General features: G+C 44.1%; 1 protein-coding gene across 1 annotated transcript in view; it reads left to right on the forward strand.

The window, feature by feature from the left end:
- The window catches only part of LOC139378707 (dedicator of cytokinesis protein 4-like), a 135,425-nt gene that overhangs the window by 84,032 nt on the left and 34,712 nt on the right, over nt 1–16,681 (forward strand). Inside the window, exons 17-23 of the mRNA XM_071121124.1 lie at nt 4,861–5,014; nt 9,175–9,272; nt 9,487–9,570; nt 10,282–10,382; nt 12,691–12,772; nt 13,097–13,267; nt 16,194–16,386. Of these exons, the coding sequence (XP_070977225.1) occupies nt 4,861–5,014; nt 9,175–9,272; nt 9,487–9,570; nt 10,282–10,382; nt 12,691–12,772; nt 13,097–13,267; nt 16,194–16,386 (883 nt within the window). The remainder of the gene's footprint in view (nt 1–4,860; nt 5,015–9,174; nt 9,273–9,486; nt 9,571–10,281; nt 10,383–12,690; nt 12,773–13,096; nt 13,268–16,193; nt 16,387–16,681) is intronic.

Below are 16,681 nucleotides of genomic sequence, written 5' to 3' on the forward strand. Positions count from 1 at the left end.
GAAGCTGTTTTCCAGTCTCTCGGTCCCAGCTTTGATGCACCTGTGCTGACCTCGCCTTCTGGATGATAACGGGGTGAACAGGCAGTGGCTCGGGTGCTTGTTGTCCTTGATGATCTTTTTGGCCTTCCTGTGACATCGGGTGGTGTAGGTGTCTTGGAGGGCAGGTAGTTTGCCCCCGGTGATGCGTTGTGCAGACCTCACTACCCTCTGGAGAGCCTTACGGTTGTGGGTGGAGTTGCTGTACCAGGCGGTGATACAGCCCGACAGGATGCTCTCAATTGTGCATCTGTAACCTTCTTCACCACGCTGTCTGTGTGGGTGGACCATTTCAGTTTGTCCGTGATGTGTACGCCGAGGAACTTCAAACTCTCCACCTTCTCCACTACTGTCCCGTCGATGTGGATAGGGGGCTGCTCCCTCTCTGTTTCTTGAAGTCCACAATCATCTCCTTAGTTTTGTTGACGTTGAGTGTGAGGTTATTTTCCTGACACCACACTCCGAGGGCCCTCACCTCCTCCCTGTAGACCGTCTCGTCGTTGTTGGTAATCAAGCCTACCACTGTAGTGTCACCTGCAAACTTGATGATTGAGTTGGAGGCGTGCATGGCCACGCAGTCATGGGTGAACAGGGAGTAGAGGAGAGGGCTGAGAACACACCCTTGTGGGGCCACAGTGTTGAGGATCAACGGGGTGAAGATGTTGTTTCCTACCCTCACCACCTAGGGGCGGCTCGTCAGAAAGTCCAGGACCCAGTTGCACAGGGCGGGGTCGAAACCCAGGGTCTCAAGCTTAATGATGAGTTTGGAGGGTACTATGGTGTTAAATGCTGAGCTGTAATCGATGAGCTGCATTCTTACATAGGCATTGCTCTTGTCCAGATGGGTTAGGGCAGTGTGGTTGCCATTGCGTCTTCTGTGGACCTATTGGGGCGGTAAGCAAATTGGAGTGGGTCTACGTTGTCAGGTAGGGTGGAGGTGATATGCTCCTTGACTATTCTCTCAAAGCACTTCATGATGACGGAAGTGAGTGCTACGGGGCGATAGTCATTCAGCTCAGTTACCTTAGCTTTCTTGGGAACAGGAACAATGGTGGCCCTCTTGAAGCATGTGGGAACAGCAGACTGGGATAATGATTGATTGAATATGTCCGTAAACACACACCAGCCAACTGGTCCACACATGCTCTGAGGACGTGGGTAGGACTTCTGGTCTGGGCAGCTTTGCGAGGGTTAACACGTTTAAATGTTTAAATGGCACTGTATTGTCCTGAAAGCGAGCAAAGAAGTTGTTTAATTTGTCTGGGAGCAAGACATCGGTGTCCGCGATGGGGCTGGTATTCTTTTTGTAGTCCGTGATTGACTGTAGACCCTGCCACATACGTCTCTTGTCTGAGCCGTTGAATTGCGACTCTACTTTGTCCCTATACTGACGCTTAGTTTGCTTGATTGCCTTGCGGAGGGAATAGCTACACTGTTTGTATTCTGTCATGTTTCCGGTCGCCTTGCCATGATTAAAAGCAATGGTTCCCAGTTTTGCAAGAATGCTGCCATCAATCTACAGTTTCTGGTTAGGGAAGGATTTAATAGTCACCGTGGGTACCACATCACCGATGCACTTGCTAATAAACTCGCTCACCGAATCAGAGTGTACATCAATGTTATTGTCCGATGCTATCCGGAACATATCCCAGTCCACGTGATCGAAGCAATCTTGAAGCGTGGAGATTGGTCGGACCAGCGTTGAATAGACCTGAGCACGGGCCTTTCCTGTTTTAGTTTCTGCCAATAGACTGGGAGCAACAAAATAGAGTTGTGGTCAGAGTTTCCAAAAGGAGGGCGAGGGAGGGCTTTGTTTGCGTCGCAGAAATTAGAGTAGTATTGATCCAGAGTGTTGCCAGCCCGGGTCGCGCATTCGATATGCTGATATAATTTAGGGAGCCTTGTTTTCAGATTAGCCTTGTTAAAATCCCCAGCTACAATAAATGCAGCCTCAGGATATGTGGTTTCCAGTTTACATAGAGTCAAATTAAGTTATTTCAGGGCCGTCGAGGTGTCTGCTTGGAGGGGGGCTGTGATTAGAATCTAAGAGAATTGTCTTGGTAGATAATGCGGTCGGCATTTGATCGTAGAGAATTCTAGGTCAGGTGTACAAAAGGACTTGAGTTCCTGTATGTTGTTATGATCACACCACGACTCGTTAATCATAAGGCATACACCCCCGCCCTTCTTCTTACCAGAGAGATGTTTGTTTCTGTCGGCGCAATGCGTGAAGAAACCGGGTGGCTGTACCGAGTCTGATAACGTATCCCGAGTGAGCCATGTTTCCGTGAAACAAAGAATGTTACAATCTCTGATGTCTCTCTAGAAGGCAACCCTTGCTCGAATTTTGTCTACCTTGTTGTCAAGAGACTGGACAATGGCGAGTAGTATACTCAGAAGTGGTGGGCGGTGTGCCCGTCTACAGAGCCTGACCAGAAGACTCATCCGTCTGCCCCTTCTGCGGCGCCGTTGTTTTGGGTCGCCTACTGGGATCCGATCCATTGTCCTTTGTGGTGGTCCAAACAGAGGATCCGATTCGGGAAAGTCGTATTCCTGGTCGTAATGTTGGTAAGTTGACGTTGGTCTTATATTCAATAGTTCCTCACGGCTGTATGTAATAAGACTTAAGATTTCCTGGGGTAACAGTGTAAGAGGTAATATGTGAAAAAACTAAATTCTGCTTAGTTTCCTAAGAACGCGAAGCGAGGCGTCCAAAACTGTCGACGCCAAACTTTGCAACCACGTACATAGGTATGTTGTTGCAAAGGGCATCAATGTCTTAACAGCATGATTTGCCAAGGCAGGATACTCTGAGTGCATCCCATTCCAGAAATCTGGCAGTGGCTTCTGATTTAAATTACATTTTTACAGAACCGCTTGTTGTAATTTCGATAAGGCTCTCTTGTTCAGATATCGGTAAGTGGACTGGAGGCAGGGCATGAAAGGGATAACGAATCCAGTTGTTTGTGTCATCCGTTTCGGGAAAGTACCTGCATAATTGCGCACCCAGCTCGCACAGCTATATCACATTTGACATTGTCCGTAAGCTTGAATTCATTTGCACACAAAAAAATCATACAATGATGGAAAAAGCTGTGTGTTGTCCTTGTTGCAATGCAGACAGAGAAGAGCTCCAAATTCTTAATCATAGCCTTAATTCTGTCCTGCTCATTGAATATAGTTGCGGAGAGCACCTGTAATCCCAGATTCAGATCATTCAGGCGAATAAAAACATCACCCAGATAGGCCAGTCGTGTGAGAAACTTATCATCATGCAAGCGGTCAGACAAGTGAAAATTATGGTCAGTAAAGAAAACTTTAAGCTCGCCTCTCAGTTAAAAAAACGTATCAATTTCCCCTTGATAACCAAAGCACTTCTTTCTGTATGTTGTAAAAGCGTTACATGGTTACATTTGGTATTTTATTAGGATCCCCATTAGCTGTTGCAAAAGCAGCAGCTACTCTTCCTGGGGTCCAACACAAAACATGAAACATAATACAGAATGACATACAGAACATCATTAGACAAGAACAGCTGATGGTTTCATTTTATTCCCTTGGCAGCAAGAGCCTCTCGGTGGATGCTGCAGTGTACCGAAGTGGCGTCGGGAGCAACTGCTTGCACACGCGTTACCACTCCACTATGTCTCCCTGTCATGGCTTTTGCGCCATCAGTACAGATACCAACATGAGCAGCAGCTACGTTTGGCCACATAAGGACCGTTAGTGGAATTCCCGCGAGAGTGTAACGGTTAATGTGATTGGATGTTAATTATTTGACATTGTGTTGTTATTTCGCTGAACACTATGGTTTACAGTAATTAGATTTTTGGCAGTGAAACAAGGCTACTCAGGCGAGAAAAAACCTCACCCAAATGTATAGCCCCGTTGGAAAATCTAAATGGACTATTTGAAAATGTGAAGAAAACAAGACAGACAGACAGACAGAGCACAGAGGAGTCAAGTCAGTGGGAGAACCATTATGCAATCAAGCAGCCTCTCCTGGTTCTGGGCTTTGCTCTCTGCTGCCCTTTCCTATTCCTGCTCACCACCTCATTAAGAAGACTCCCACTGCTAATAGGTCATTTCCCCTCACACAGGAGAAACAGAGAGATTAAGAACACCTTGGACTGGCTTCAGATGCAGTCTCTAGTCTAACCTGTCTGCAAACAGAAAGGGATAGTCTACAGATGGACCGCTTTGCACAGTTTTAGCTGCCTTGAAATGTGTGTAAAAGTGCTATAATTCACAATAAATACAGCTGCTTTTGTAGCCTTGCTCTTTGAAGTGCTTACGTGTGTCTCCCCTTTTGAGACAGCCGGTTCTCTGTAGGGTTTTAAGGAAATTGCATTTGATGCCTCTTAAGAATATTCTTGTGTTGTTTTCCATTGGTGTGAAAAAATCCACTTTACTGTCAGATAGAAGTCAGGACAAAAGCTGGAAGAAATTGGCATGGCCTCGTTCCTCATCTCCAAAATAGGGAAGAGGAATTCAGCACTAACCACGTGTAAGCATCAGAGTGGGAATAGCCTACCTGAACTGTTGTTCAGAGCATATTTAAACACTAGCTTCAAAATGCTTTCCAATCTGTGCTGATATGTTAGAAAGCATGGCTAAAATCATTGAAAGTTAGAGAATTGGAAAATGCACAGTCCTTACTTTATAGGGTCCCCAGCCCTTTGCAATGTTTCACTGAAACAAAGATATTGTTGTAGTTTGAATGATGATGAAGATAATAACACATTCAATTCCCCAATACTGTAGCCTTTTTCTCCAGTCTCCTGTAGTTGCACTAACCCAGTACTGTATCTCTGCTCCTTTCAGTGTGAGGAAAATGCTAACCTCCAGGACTCTAGCCGTTACCTCAAGCTGCCCTTCTCCAAAGCCAATCTGCCCGGCAACAACCAGGCTGTGAAAGGCACCAAGGAATCCTTTTGGATCACCTCCTTCCTCTGCTCCACTAAACTCACACAGAATGGTAAGGGTGGAAGTCAAAGTATTAGAGCTTGCTCCTGCACGGTAGACCTACACCCGAACCAGTAGACCGACACCTTTCCTGCACCACTGTAGGCCTGCTCCAACTTTCTATGGCTCTATTATCCAGCGGCAGATCACTTACTAGTGTAAAGTGTGTCCTTCAGTCTGGATAGTGGATAATCGGTCTGATTCTGATTCTGACTCGTCCGGAGTCGTTGTCTTGTCTTGTCTTGAATATTACTGTAGTATTGCTGAATTCTCAAACAGTCTACCACTCAGTGTAAATATTCTGAAACGTAAGCTGCACAAAGTGATTTGAGGCATTGTGCAAGGAATATATCTAGTTTATTGTCTGCCAGAATACAGCTACTTCCTCACATCCAGAAATACAGGTACTTCCTCACATCCAGAAATACAGGTACTTCCTCACATCCAGAAATACAGGTACTTCCTCACATCCAGAAATACAGGTACTTCCTCACATCCAGAAATACAGGTACTTCCTCACATCTAGAAATACAGGTACTTCCTCACATACAGAAGTACAGGTACTTCCTCACATACAGGAATACAGGTACTTCCTCACATACCGAAGTACAGGTACTTCCTCACATACCGAAATACAGGTACTTCCTCACATCCAGAAATACAGGTACTTCCTCACATCCAGAAATACAGGTACTTCCTCACATCCAGAAATACAGGTACTTCCTCACATCCAGAAAAAACAAGTACTTCCTCACTTCCAGAAATACAGGTACTTCCTCACATCCAGAAATACAGGTACTTCCTCACATCCAGAAATACAGGTACTTCCTCACATCCAGAAATACAGGTACTTCCTCACATCCAGAAATACAGGTACTTCCTCACATCCAGAAATACAGGTACTTCCTCACATCCAGAAATACAGGTACTTCATCACATCCAGAAATACAGGTACTTCCTCACATACAGAAGTACAGGTACTTCCTCACATACAGGAATACAGGTACTTCCTCACATACCGAAGTACAGGTACTTCCTCACATACCGAAATACAGGTACTTCCTCACATCCAAAAATACAGGTACTTCCTCACATCCAGAAATACAGGCACTTCCTCACATCCAGAAATACAGGTACTTCCTCACATCCAGAAATACAGGTACTTCCTCACATCCAAAAATACAGGTACTTCCTCACATCCAGAAATACAGGTACTTCCTCACATCCAGAAATACAGGTACTTCCTCACATCCAGAAATACAGGTACTTCCTCACATACAGAAATACAGGTACTTCCTGAAGTGCAGTTGAAGACAGACTGAGTCCTTTATTCTTTAACCTATTTCATTAATACATTCTGGGGAATTTAACACTGGGAAAATTGCTTTGTGTTTACAGTTTTTTTCGATTGCTAAACGACAGTGGGCACAACTGGAGTCACATGTGCAAAACTCTAACTACAGTCTGCACTACCAACAGTCACCTGAGCTAAACAGTTCACATCACCTGCAAAACTCATTCCAAGCAACACAACTCTTAACACATGGCTCAAAACACGCTCAGTGCAGCCAAACACTATGCACAACCCTCACTGAGATAACACACACTGTCACTCAGAACACACTGAGAGTAAAAACACTAGCATCAAACACCAATACAGAAAATACAAACGTTTCATCTTTACAGTTTGAACAATTTCAGTGACTTCATACAAAGTAATATTTTCTTCAAAGAAAAGAGTGACATTCTTTCACATGATTTATTAAAATTTTTAGAACATAACAATTCTTTAAGGTAAATGAAAATTTGCAGTTTGCTTCAATAGTCTGTAGTAATTTACGGAATTACAGTAATGAGAAAAAAAAGGTAGAAACTAAAAGTACATACTGTAATTCAAACAAATAATTGAGGGGCTAATCCTGCCTCTCTCTAGCATCAGGCCACAGGTTTTATTCAACATCACATCTAATGTTTTCTCTTGCCATGCACCTGGGGAAGAACCTTTTGGAGTGCCTTATCCATCCCTGGCAGTCCTCTGGACTCGTGACCTCACATCCGGCACGCATGGCTTCCAAAAGAGACATTTGGTCATGTGGGTGGTGACCAAACACTTTCCACCTCCAGGCAGAGAAAAACTCCTCTATTGGGTTGAGGAAGGGTGAATATGCAGGCAGGTACAAAACCATAAATCTGTGATGTGCTGCAAACCAATCTGTGACAGCTGCAGAGTGGTGAAAAGCAACGTTATCGCAAACTATGACAAAAACTTGGGGGTTTCTTACTGGCTCCCCCTGTTCTGCTGGCACTAGCTGAGCATAGAGCTGTTCTAGGAAAGCTATAAGCCTTTCTGTGTTGTATGGGCCAATGAGTGGTGTGTTGAGAAGCAAACCATCATTGGCCATTGCAGCACACATGGTGATATTTCCCCCCCTTTGGCCTGGAACCTCCACAGTGGCCCTTTGACCTATAACATTCCTTCCTCTGCGCCTTGTTTTGGCAAGGTTAAATCCAGCTTCATCGATAAATACAAATGAATGTGGTCTTTCCAGTGCTTCCACCTCCATTACTCTCTGAAAAACAGTAAGTGCACAGTTTTACTGTAGAAATGCTAGTGTTTTTTTTTACTGTAAATATTTTGTATAGCTGTGTATGTAACCTCAGACGTCTTACCTGGACATATTGGTATCTTTGCTCTTTTACCCGTTCACTGTTTCTCTCGAACGGTACAGTGTATAACTGTTTCATTGTAACTTAGTGTTTCTTTAGGACTTGAGCAATAGTTGTTGTGCTGACAGAATTAACATTTTCAAATATATCATTATCAGCCAGCACTCTATCTTGAATCTCCCGCAGTTTTATTGCATTGTTGACATCAAACTTACTGTAATATATATCTGTGTAAATATTCTATAATTGCAATACAAAATAGATTCCTGTAATGTTTTAATTTACTGTAAGGATGTAACTCTCACCTGTTTGCATGATGGAAAATTCGCATTACAGATGCCACTGTGGATCTTTGCAGATTGGGTTGCACCCTCAACCCTGCCTCTCTCAATGAGAGACCATGGTTCACGACATGGTCTATAAGTGTATCCCTTATTTCATCTGAAATAACAGCTCTTTGTCTTCTTTGTCTTCCTCCACGCATCCGCCCTCTCCCTACCACCCTTCTCCCTCCACGAACCCATCTTCCTTGTTCCATTTCCAAAATGAGTCTTTCTGAGCTCTACCTATATATACTGTAATATGTGAAGTCTAAAACAAGACACTTGCTTAGCCTTTCAGCTGAAATTGCAATCAGCAGTGTTTGAAAGGCACAAGGCTGAAATCTATTCCGTTTTGAATGTGTGGTTCACAGTTTTGACAGCAGTGTGTTAGCATTTGAACAAAGTGCTGTAAATCCACAGTGTTGTGCAGGTTGTGGTTAAAGTCATGGGATAAGTGTGTAGAGTTTTGAAAACTGTGTTCAAGCAATGAAAAACGAACTAGAGTTTGGTCCACATGAACTGCTGCTGTGCAGACTGTAGTTAGAGTTTTGCACATGTGACTCCAGTTGTGTCCACTGTCGTTTAGCAATCGAAAAAAACTGTAAAGCTCGCTACATTATGAGCGGTCATCATTATTTTGAATTCGTGGATTGTTTGAATGTAAATGTGTTGTCTTATTAGATACTTGAAATAGAATAGAATGACATAGTTTTTTCCAGAAGGAACTTGAGTAATTAAATTATAGCGCTTTAACCATGTTTGACAGAAATGTTCTGGATTTCCCAAATCGTGATGGAAGTTCAATAACGCGTCTTCATTGCCTCGCCATGATATTGTTTGACAAGACAACGGCAAGTTGCCATTATGCAGAAACCCAGGCTACTATGCAGATGTAGTCTGTTAGACTACAAAACACGTTTGATCACTTTTTTTTGCTGAGAATTGTTCTGCAAAGCAGGAAATGTATTTGAGTGTAAACATTTTTGCTGCAGGATTATTTTCCTGCTGTAGCAAACTGGCTCAAATTAAGATCCTACATCTGTATGTTTCTCTGTGTGTGTGTGTGTGTGTGTGTGTCTAGGTCTCGGAACCAAGAGTAGACAGTCTCTCACTACATGTCTATGAGCTAACTGAGGTTGTCCATGATGTAACGGTGGTTGTTTCTCTTCATGTGTCCCTGTAGGTGACATGTTAGACCTGCTGAAGTGGAGAGCCCACCCAGAGAAGATCAATGACAGTCTGTCAAAGCTGAAAGAGATCGATGGCTCTGAGATAGTCAAGGTACCGCCCCTCCCCGGGCCCTTGTATTTTCACCCGGATTGGTTCAGGATCATGTCACTCAAAGAATGTCCTGTATAGATTGGCCTTTTTTTGTGTTTGACTTGAAAAAGTCTCCTAGATGTCTTTTATAGATGTATCATAGGATTTTTCATCCACATGATCTCGTAGATATTCACTCTTTTGTATATCTATCACTCTATCTCTCCCTCACCAGTTTTTACAGGACACACTTGATACACTCTTTGGGATCTTGGACGAGAGTTCCCAGAGGTATGGGCTGAAGGTGTTTGACTGCCTGGTAAGTGGCTACTGCTTCTGTGGTCTTCTATTTCCTAGCATATTGTTTTCTCCCTCCCTGACAGCTAATCATTGGTTGATTCTAAACACTGCTGGTTGGAGCCAGGATTTGGGTGTCATGACGGCAGAACTAATTGTGTGTGTGTGTGTGTGCGCATGTGTCGGGAAGTAGACCAAACCTCATTAGAAAAGAAGACCTGTGCCCAATAGTGGGATACTACGGTCAGAGAGAAAAAGTGCAATGATGCATGGTAGACACAGACAAACACACACTGGAAGCTTGAGCCAATGGATGTGCTTAATACTGTAACTCTTCACAGCCTTCGCTGATCAATCCCAGACAGTCATGCTGCATCGCTCTAATATAGAGCTGAGGGATTGATCTGCTTGCAGTTGACTCGGTTCAATCAATCATGCACGCACACACGTGCACCACACACACACACACACACACACACACACACACACACACACACACACACACACACACACACACACACACACACACACACACATACTCATCTCTGCTCTGTTCTCCTTTATCATGTGAGGCAATCATGTGAGATGAATCTGTACAAACTAGGCCAGTTTGTGTCACATAGGAGGCGAGGTTGAATAAATAGGTTGTTTGCTGTTGGCTAAGTAAAGAGCGTTGCAATTTGTGGAAAGCATGAAACGGTGTGTGACTGAGTCATTTCCTTGACTCTTTCAGGTCCACATCATTAACCTGCTACAGGACAGCAAGTTCCAGCATTTCAAGCCCGTCATGGATACCTACATCGAGAGTCATTTTGCTGGAGCCTTGTCTTACAGGTGTGTTTCTCTCTTTCTCCTCCTAGGGTGCATTGTGGTTGTTTTATGGTTGTCCTATGGTAATACCTACGGTATACTACCTGGTAATAATGGTGGGCTGCAAAGGTGCTTCAGTGGTGTGGATGAGTCACCTGTGGCGCCCTCCTAATTATAAATTAGGATCATGTGTCCTCAATATCTCACGTTGATTTGGCCCTGCAAATCCACTCGCTGTTCCTCGTACGCTGTGCTGTCGCCTCAAACTCACAATGTGACATGCTCACGCTGTTCTGCCCTCACTACCTGCTAAGCTCTCACACTACCCATTTCTCACTAACACCCCTCTCCTGCCAGGCTCACAGCTAAAGCTCTCACCTCTCGCTTACCTAAAATAAACTCAATAAACTCATTTAGAGAAAGAGTGTTGCCTGCCTCTGGAATCATAGTCTACGGTGGTTTAGTTGAGTTCAGCGATTTTCAGTAGATTATAAAACTGTATGTAAATTATATATGTGGACACCCCTTCAAATTAGTGGATTCGGCTATTTCAGCCACACCTGTTGCTGACAGGTGTATAAAATCGAGCACACGGCCATGCAATCGCCATAGACAAACATTGGCAGTAGAGTGGCCTTACTGAATGGCTCAGTGGCTTTCAATGTGGCACTGTCATAGGATGCCACCTTTCCAACAAGTCAGTTTGTCAACTTTCTGCCCTGCTGGAGCTGACCCGGTGAACTGTAAGTGCTGTTATTGTGAAGTGGAAACGTCTAGGAGCAACAATGGCTCAGCCGCAAAGTGGAGCTCACAGAAGCTCAAGCAGGAGCTCACAGAATGGGACCCGGGAGTGGTGAAGCGTGTAGCGCATAAAAATCATCTGTCCTCGGTTGCAACACTCACTACCGAGTTCCAAACTGCCTCTGGAAGCAACTGTTCGTCGGGAGCTTCATGAAATGGGTTTCCATGGACGAGCAGCCGCACGCACACAAGCCTAAGATCACCATGCACAATGCCAAGCGTCAGCTGGAGTGGTGTAAAGCTCACCGCCATTGGATTATGGAGCAGTGGAAACGTGTTCTCTGGAGTGATGAATCACGCTTCACCATATCGCAGCCCGACAGACAAATCTGGGTTTGGCGGATGCCAGGAGAATGCTCCCTGCCCGAATGCATTGTGCCAACTGTAAAGTTTGGTGGAGGGGGAATAATGGCCTGGGGTTGTTTTTCATGGTTCGGGCTAGGCCCCTTAGTTCCAGTGAAGGGAAATCTTAGCTCTGCAACATACAATGACATTATAGACGATTCTGCGCATCCAACTTTGTGGCAACAGTTTGGGGAAGGCCCTTTCCTGTTTCAGCATGACAATGCCCCCGTGCACAAAGCGAGGTCCATACAGAAATGGTTTGTCGAGATCGGTGTAGAAGAACTTGACTGGCCTGACCTCAACCCCATCGAACACATTTGGGATGAATTGGAACGGCGACTGCGAGCCAGGCCTAATCGTCCAACATCAGTGCCCAACCTCACTAATGCTCTTGTGGCTGAATGGAAGCAAATCTCTGCAGCAGTGTTCTAACAGCTAGTGAAAGGCTGCTATAGCAGCAAAGGGGGACCCCATCTCCATATTAATGCCCATGATTTTGGAATAAGATGTACGCCGAGCAGATGTCCACATACTTTTGTTCATGTTGTGTATCTATTCAGTCCCAGAAATAACATTGTACACTTTATTAGCTGATTATTTCCAACAAAATGGTGGCTGTCTCTTCAGTACACTATGTACCCAAGGGAAAACCAATCAACATGCAATCACAGTCCAATCACAGAAAATCAGGCAAAAACATCTCCCACACAAATGCTCAATCTGTGGAAATTACTGTACCATTTGCTCTCTCCATCATTTTTCCTTTGCTTGTACTCATAATGTCTCTTGTGATTTTGTTCAATTATCTGTAAGTGTGTGCTTTCTCAAACCTGGCCATTAATGTTAATACAGTACACAGTGTGAATCTGAAGTGTTGTGGTCACACCATTGCACAGCCACACACAGACGTTTTATAAACCAACCTTTGTGTTCTGTTTCTTTTGCTGTACAACAGAACACAGCCGAAGGTTGTTCAGCCCTAGACATTGTTTGATCATGAACACCATCGCCATACATTTTTAACACAAAGATTTGACATGCGTTACCTCATGCTACACCAAGGCATTCTTTGTGTGTTGTGTCTCTGGAATAGGTAGGTGGATGCTTGGATTGTTGGTGGAAATGCATTGTGATCGCAGAGGAAGGTCGAGTTCAGTATTTGATGCTAGATGTGTGCTTTTCACAGGGACCTGATCAAAGTACTGAAGTGGTACGTGGATCGCATCGTAGATGCCGAGCACCAAGATCACATTCAGCAGGTCCTCAAGGTGAGTGTGTGCACCTGAATGCACACGCATCCTCTTCAGCGTGTGTTGAGGATCCCTCAGTAGCATTCATTAGTCTATTTTCGCCCCTCTCTCTCATATTGTTGCTGCATGCAATTTCAAAAAGTGGAAATACTACACTTTGGGTGTTCAACATTTCCAGAACACATGACTTTTAATGGCCTAGTAGCACACATAATTGCAGGGACCCACATCAACGACACTAATATGTTTCCCCATTGTGTTTTAATACCAGTGGTGTCTAGCGTTATGGTGGATGAGTGATATTGTCAGGGAGTAACTGGGTGTTACTTCATGCCCCCCCAGGCCACGGAGTACATCTTTAAGTACATCATCCAGTCCCGGCGTCTCTTCGCTCTCGCCACGGGGGGTCAGAGCGAGGAGGAGTTCCGCTGCTGCATCCACGAGCTCTTCATGTCTATCCGCTTCTTCCTGTCCCAGGAGAACAAGATCACCAGCCCTGTCACGCAGACACAGGTGTGTGTGTGTGTGTGCATGTGACATTGACATGACATTGACATTGATATGATTGATAGAGAGCACTGAGGTTATCAACATTGCATCCTGGTCTGTCTTGCTTTATATGGCATAGGCAATAACAGGTGTGTGTGTGCGCGTGCGTGTGTGTGTGTGTGTGTCCGCGTCCGTTTATATTTCAAGCAATCCCACTTAATTCAGTTTGATTTGTAAGAAAATGCTTTTAATGGAATTTCATGCTGATATAAAGCCCTGGAGATACTTGGTCATTCATATTTCATGCTGTGTCTTGGGGGGCTGCACAGCATGAAACCTAAAAGAAGAAGACTAAAACAAAGCTGCTAAACACACCCACAAATAATCTGAATTACACACAGTGTAGTGTGTGTGTCTTCACGTGTCTTCAGCTTATGTCTTTGTTTGTAGACACACACAGTAGTGTGAGTGTGTGTGTGCGCGTGTGTGTGTGTGTGTTTGCTGATGTGCTTATTATACCCCAGAGACCCCTTTGTCCTCCTTCCCCCAAATAATCTTGATCCTAATCTAGAGTAATACATTATTTATGTGTGTGTGTGTGTGTGTGTGTGTGTGTCCCTGCTCTCTTTAATAATCATCTCTCCCCAGTGGCTCTCTGTTGGCCTCCAGCCTGTCTTACCCTTGTGCCCTCCACAGATAATGTGTGGGTCTAATTAATGGTTGCACACTAGGATATAAACCACTGGGCTGTATGTATATGTGTGTGTGTTGTCTGTTTGTGTGTGTGTGTGTGTTTGCTGCACACTTAGCTGTGTAAACCCCCGCAGCAGCCCACCCTAATGGACCCAGCTGATAATGACCTGGCCCGTAAAGTCTGTCTGTACACCCCGTTGCGTGAGTGACCGTTCACTCTGGCTCACACTCTCTGCTGGAGATCCTTACCACACACTGCGCTGTTATTTTCACCTCGTGTGTGTTGTTATTTCACCCTGGTGTCATCACGCTGCTCCACCTTTCCTCCCTCCCAGTGCCGCTGGGAAATCATTTTAACTAGGCACATAGGCTCTCTGTCAGAACAGCGACAGTGCACAGTAACAGAATGCACTCTTGGCACAATCCAGTAAAATAAATGGCTGATTGCTGATCTATTGTCATCTTGATCTACAACAGAACAGAACAATGACTATAGGAGAATGCAGGTCAGGCCACTCATAATCCATGTTAATCTGCCCCCCCCCCCCATCATGTATTGCACTGTGCTGCTGTTGACGGCACCACCTGGATTAGGTGTGTTGGAGGCATTAATGAATGGTGCCCGCATGGTAAACTCTCCATGATGGCCAGTGGATTGGGATTGGAGATGAACATACATTTCATTTCCAGCCCAGTACATTAGTTTGTGAGCAGCTCTCTATGTGTCAAGGTTGAAAATTGGGGTGTAGATAGACGGGGATATTTGTGACATAAAAATCAATATATGCACAATTTGACATGACTTGTTATGCCTCTCTTAAGGGGTATATGAGGGGTATTTTGAAAACACAGTGGAGTGGAAAGTAATGTTGCAGTTTTAAAGCTAATTTCCTTCAATTATACACATTTTGCCATGGGGCAGAGAGAAGGAATTGCTATTTTGTAGCTCATCTCATGCTATTCGTCACATTTTACCATGAGGATGAGATTTATTTTGTAGTTTTATGTCTAATTATCTTCAATTCTACACATTTGCCATGGGGCAGAGAGAAAAAAACATGTATTTTTAAAGCTCATCTCATGCTACTCTACACATGCTATGATGCTGAGAGAAAATGTTGCAGTTTTAAAGTAATTTTCCAGTGAAAATCTCACTTTTAAAAGTTCATATTCTGTTAACTTATACCTAAATAATGTTGTTGACTCATCATATACTTGTATTTGTAGCCAAACACTTCAAAACCCACATCTCAAACAGACCATTTAAAAAATGCTTGCTATTTCCTTATAGAGGATGAGCTGGCCAATCAGCGGCCTACTCGCTTGAATATTTTGAATGACTGGTATATGCCCACATCATTCTGTTGTTGGGGTACGCCCACACCATTCCAAAAGCTGTTTTTTTAACCATACTTAACTACCATTTTCCTGGAAGGAAAACTATTTCACTCATATTGTAATTAATTGTAGGTCTTGTTTCATAGAAATCTGGAAACACTGGACAGTTACTTTTAAAGGTAGACTTTGGACAAAAATGCAAAAGTAACGGTTTTAAACTGTATAACCTATAAATGCACCATCATACCTGGTCATTTTAATTCTTAAAAACGAATTATGAATAAGATATTTGGCTAGAGAAGTAAGATTTCTTATCAATCTCTACAGCTTCCGTTCCAAAAACAAAACCTGAGAAATGACGTCAGCACATACTGGAGGAGTTACTGGCTAGCTACAGTGTCTAGCTTAGCTAACAAACTAGCTCTGTCGGTTGCAGCGCTCATGACCAGATTAACACATTGATGAACCACCAAAGGCACACCCCATTTATGTTTGAAAATTCAGAAAGAGGAGTTGGACTGTTTTTCGAGCTCAACGTCGACCGTTAAAGCTAATTTCCTGAAATTGTACACATTTTGACATTACTTATGACATGTTCATATGCTATCTGGGGGGTGATAAAACAACACAATGTGGATTAAGTCAAGGGGTATGAATAATTTCTGAAGGCACCGTAGGTTAGATATAAGGGATATCAAGATGTAACTTTTATTATACTGAAGTGGAATTGTATTTCTGTACAGGCCTAGACTGTCTAGGACCCGGCCTGTTTCTGTACAGGCCTGTACAGGCACATGCTGTACAGTACACAGTAGCTTATGTGTTAACTGTAAGCCACTTTAAGTAGAAGCCTGTACTACTGTACTACTGCTAGATATCTATATTTATTCCGTGTCTGTTTATGTCTGTGTGTTCCCAGGCGGTGTTCCTGCGGACGTTCCCTGCGGTGTACGGGGAGCTGCTGAAGATCTTCACGGTGAGGGAGGTGGCAGGCTTTGTCAGGGAGACGCTGGGCAGCCTGCCCGCCACCGCTCACGCTGAGTGCCCTCTGGAAGCCGTCAAGCTGCATTGTATCGCCAAGACCGTGGAGAGCCAGCTGTACACCAACCCAGGTAGGAACGCACGGCCGCACACACACAATATTGAATAACTTACGCAACACTCACAAGCAAACATTTGGGGGTTGTGTAGGCACACACACAAACACACATATCGCACACACATGATTATACACATTTGCTAGTAATTACATACCTACACAGGCACACTTGCCAGTTAATTGTAGTTAATGGTAATTATATACTCACACAAATAGCTGTGGTAACATTTTATTAGCTGCTTGCTCAGTGGGCGGGCTGGGGGTTAAAATCACACCCAAGAGAGGGAGAAAAATAGAAAAACAGGTGT

The sequence above is a fragment of the Oncorhynchus clarkii genome, chromosome 21 (genome assembly GCF_045791955.1).
Source record: "Oncorhynchus clarkii lewisi isolate Uvic-CL-2024 chromosome 21, UVic_Ocla_1.0, whole genome shotgun sequence".
Lineage (NCBI taxonomy): Eukaryota > Metazoa > Chordata > Actinopteri > Salmoniformes > Salmonidae > Oncorhynchus > Oncorhynchus clarkii.